Source organism: Streptopelia decaocto, assembly GCF_964273445.1.
Source record: "Streptopelia decaocto genome assembly, chromosome: 14".
NCBI lineage: Eukaryota > Metazoa > Chordata > Aves > Columbiformes > Columbidae > Streptopelia > Streptopelia decaocto.
In genome coordinates, this window is record NC_138669.1 from 12,769,764 (window position 1) to 12,774,325 (window position 4,562).

The 4,562-nt window shown below is 40.9% G+C and overlaps 1 protein-coding gene across 1 annotated transcript in view; it reads left to right on the forward strand.

Annotated features, from left to right (window-relative positions):
- The window catches only part of KCNG1 (potassium voltage-gated channel modifier subfamily G member 1), a 10,838-nt gene extending 6,534 nt beyond the window's left edge, over nt 1–4,304 (forward strand). The window contains exon 5 of the mRNA XM_082065788.1: nt 471–4,304. Within this exon, the coding sequence (XP_081921914.1) occupies nt 471–1,273 (803 nt within the window). The 3' untranslated portion in view covers nt 1,274–4,304. The remainder of the gene's footprint in view (nt 1–470) is intronic.
- Nucleotides 4,305–4,562: the final 258 nt, after the last annotated feature.

The window sequence follows — 4,562 nt, forward strand, 5'->3', positions numbered from 1 at the left end:
AAGTTAGCTTTTCAGGATGGAAATGGTATGTGCTGGGAAGAGCAGAACAAGTACAAGGTCTGCTGGTATTGATTTCAATGAGGATTTTGCAGCTGTCTTTAGAGGGGAAAAAATAACACACAGAATATTTCAAATCTTACATTACTGTGCTCAGTTACTTGTAAGAGGACTAACTGTATCAAGTTTTATCTCCAAAGAAAATTTTGTTAGCGTGCATTCTTCTGTACAATTGTATATTAACCTTGTTAAGCTTTGTATTTGCTATTTAGAAAGCCTGAAATTACTAAGCAACATATTCTGTGGAAAAAGTAGTTCTTTTTGAAGTTTTGCATGTAACTTGTTCCAATTTGCCAATGTGTTTCCCCTTGGCAACAGCTTCAATTCCTTTAATATTTTGAGTTTTACAAAAAAAAACCAACACAGAAACCTCTCTTCCTGTCACCGTACCAACTAAAATAGTTATTATCCAGTGCCGATGACAAACTCCTCCTCTTTCCTGCAGGGCGAGTGTTCCCAGATGTGCTACAATATTTTCATTGTGGAGTCTGTCTGTGTGGCATGGTTTTCCCTGGAGTTCCTGCTAAGATTCATCCAGGCAAAGAGCAAGTTTGCATTTTTGCGCAGACCGTTAACCCTGATAGACATAATAGCCATTCTGCCCTACTACATCACTTTGCTAGTAGACACCACTTCAGTGGGCTATAAAAAGCCCAGCTCCGGGAGCATCTACCTGGACAAAGTAGGTCTGGTCCTCCGTATTCTCCGTGCCTTGAGGATTCTGTACGTGATGCGGCTGGCCCGGCACTCGCTGGGGCTGCAGACGCTGGGGCTGACGGCGCGCAGGTGCACCCGCGAGTTCGGGCTCCTGCTGCTCTTCCTCTGCGTGGCCATCGCGCTGTTCGCACCGCTGCTGTACGTCATTGAGAACGAGATGGCGGACTCGCAGGAGTTCACCAGCATCCCCGCGTGCTACTGGTGGGCTGTCATCACCATGACCACGGTCGGCTACGGAGATATGGTGCCCAGAAGCATTCCTGGCCAAGTGGTGGCACTGAGCAGCATACTGAGCGGCATCCTCCTCATGGCATTTCCAGTCACCTCCATCTTCCACACGTTCTCACGCTCCTACATCGAGCTAAAGCAAGAACAGGAAAGAATAATGTACAGGAGAGCACAGTTCTTATTAAAAACAAAGTCTCAGATAAGCAATGCGTCACAAGGGAGTGATATTTTATTCCCCAGTATCTCTTCTGAGACTAGGGACAATGAATGAAATTTAAGTTACTATTTTTCCTGATGTCAAGTAATGTTTTGTTGTATCAGATTCCACCTTTTCATTTGCTTTGGAAGCATTTTACCAAGGTAACCCTCGTATTAAAGTGAAGAAAAGGAGCTATTAGCCAGGAACCGGTGTGGTTGAAGAAGTCTGTTATGATGCTGTTCCTTCCCTTCCCAGTATAATGTATAGGACGGATCTTTCACTGAGATCATACGGTGGGATCTTAGGAATTAAAAGTTCTCTAACAAAAACAAAAGAAAGAGCAACATATAATTGTGTGCTTGGCAGGCTGTTTTGCCATTTGTAATACACATTTTTCCAACCAAATCACAATGTATATAATCATTAAACAGGCTGCCATTTTTCTTGTTCTTCCTGTATGTGAATAATGTAAATACAACAAAATTAATGGCTAAATTCTTTCCCAGTAAAATGCCTTCAAGCATAATGGAAATAACCACAGATGCTTGTCCCATTGTGCTCTTAAAATAACATTAAGTAAGATTTGTCATTCACAACAGCAACTGCAGTAAATCAGCCTTAAACATACCAGAAAAGAAGAACTGAGCTGTTCGTGTGATAACCTTGCTGAAGATGTAAATACCCATAACTCACCAATTTCAAAATTTAATTCAAGTTACAGCCTTGATCCCATGTCATTGAATGCGGTATTCCTGGGGACTAAGTCTTTAAGTTTTGTACCATTTAATATTCTTATCGAGAGGTGACTAGCTGCAAATCAAACGAAATATGCACGATGAGCTGCCAGTCGTTCCCTGCCATCTGTTTCCATGTTTTTACTTTACCCCAGATCTGAAGCAGAGTTAAAGAGGCCTGTTTCCAGGGGACACCCTACCATTACTTGGCAAATTGACTGCGGCAACCCATTCACATTCAGCATTTGGTTCTTTAAAAGGAGCAGAAAATATACGGTCGTGGGAAGCTGCCAATGATGAAAAAATGAAAATATCATTTGAGTCATGGCGGGGGGGGAGTACTGGCAGATTTATACTTTTCTGTCCTCAAGCATGAGGAACTTATGACTTAATTAACTATACCTTTGCCATCATTACAGACATCATAGCAAAGGAGAAAATTTTAAACGTCATATGAAAAAGCAATTACAGTCCCAAAACACAACCGTGCAGTCCTTATCTGCACGTGTGTCTTGGTCTGGGTTCTCCTGCTGAAGTCAGTGGGAGCACGTGGGTCAGTGAGACACTCTGGTCTGGCACAAGTTTCTATGGAGATTAGTGACAGACCCGTTTATTTTAGAGGGAATGAGACTGGCTTGCATAACAGCTCAGCAATAAAACTTAAGACTTTAAGGGAAAAAAATACACTCATTTGATTTCATGTGTGCTTAGGAGTAAAGAAAAGCTGATCTTAAGAGTTTCACTTTTTTCCCCCCTCTTTTTTTAGTAAATTCACTTATTAACAGTTAAGAGCCAGGGAAATTTAGAAGGTCCCATTGCATTCACCAATGCTTCTCTATCCTGATTTTCAGAAATACTACTGCTCATCGGCATTTCTGGAGCAGGTTGCTAGAAATGCCACAATGCACAATGTGCATTTTGGGATTTAAATTAAGGCCAAGGACACAAACACTGTCCTTTCAAAACAGGTAGAATTGTTCCTCAGCCAGTGCTGTTTGGCCAAACCCATGTCAGGCTGGTTTTCTTTTCAAATGTCTATAGAACACAATTTGAAGGTATTCTGATGTGCTTGTTCTTGAAGCATAATTCCAAAACTTTTTAAAATGCACTTCACAAATAATGAGGGCTCCAGCATTCTTCAGCCTGCTATAGGTAAACATTTCTATGGAGCGTTACTGCAGAGTGCCAGACTACCCAGTCTAAACTCTTGGCAATTAATTATGTACCAGAGCTACAAATGTAACCAGCTTTTCACTCTTGTTCTTCAGCTTGAGTTAGAGGACAAAACCCAGGAACATCGTGACAAAAAAGGGGACACCTTTTCCATCCAAAATACTCTTGATTTTAAAACTGTTTGATCATCTGTAGCATTGGCTCCAACACAAGTGCTATACATCCTTCTACCTTTGTGTCAGCATTCATTATGAAAAGAACTGGTAGTTCGATTAGTCCTGTGAGCAACAGTTGCTTATCTAAGAATGTGTTTGACAGGCTGAGCCATAAAGAAGAAGCTGTAAGTGAATATAAAGAGAAATCAAGACTTAACCAAATAAAACCTAAGCTTATTTCCATGTTATGTTAGCTAATAAATGTTGGACATCCATCCATTTTCTCAATGCCTTTACATTATAATTGTAGCTTGATTCTGAAGTCCTTGTCCAGAAAAAAATAAATAACAAACCAAACCAAACCACCCTGGAGTTGGGTGTTGGTTGAGCAAACCCGTGACAGCATCTTGCCTGTCACAAGTTCTGCCTAAGCCAGGAACACATAAGCCGTCCAGGATGTACCCCTATGTAATTTAGTACTTGGCAACACGACTTGTAAGCATATCAACATGTTTTACTATGAATCGCTGTAACAAACTTGCTTGTGTTTTACAGGAGGTAATACATACTGTAGTCCTTATGCTAAATAAATCCAGCTATATGTCTTAAGAGCACAACATTAGTATGAAACCCACATGCTGTGTTCCAGCTTTTACTGTGAAGGCTGGAGGCTTAAGATCATTATGCCTCTTTACAGTATATTATCTAAATTTTAGTCAAATTCATTAAAATGATGGATTGATTCAAAAGCTGACTGTTTCCAGTGACACAGCTGACAGCTACCAAGTCAGCTCTCGCTCCTTTTTTGCATTTTAACAGCATGTGCAGTCAACAAGAAAGTTCCAATAAAAACACCTTGTGCTTTTATGAAGTCAAAAGAATTGTTTGAATTGCCACGGCTGGAGTGGTGCATGTCTCCAATAGAGATGGGGTTGCATTGCTATTTATATATCTTCTGTATACTGCAGTAAAATGTACAGTATGAATCCAAACAGCAGTAGCTGTATTAATTTTGATTAATAAAGTGTTAGGCTCTCCTTTCATTTTCATGTGCTTCTTATGGTATAGAAAGACTATCACACATGCTGTAGGCATGTTTGACAGCCCGGGCTCGGTACAGGGAGAATTGGGGCTGGAGCACTGCGAGCTGAAGCAGCCTGGCTGTGGTAGAGAGCATTTCCTAGGAAAGAAAATGATCTCAGTACAGAAAAGTCTGAGTACCAATTCAGCAGCTTGTACAGGGAAACCTCTTCCTTGCCCATTGTCCCAAGAACCATGATCACAGTGAATTGAGATATC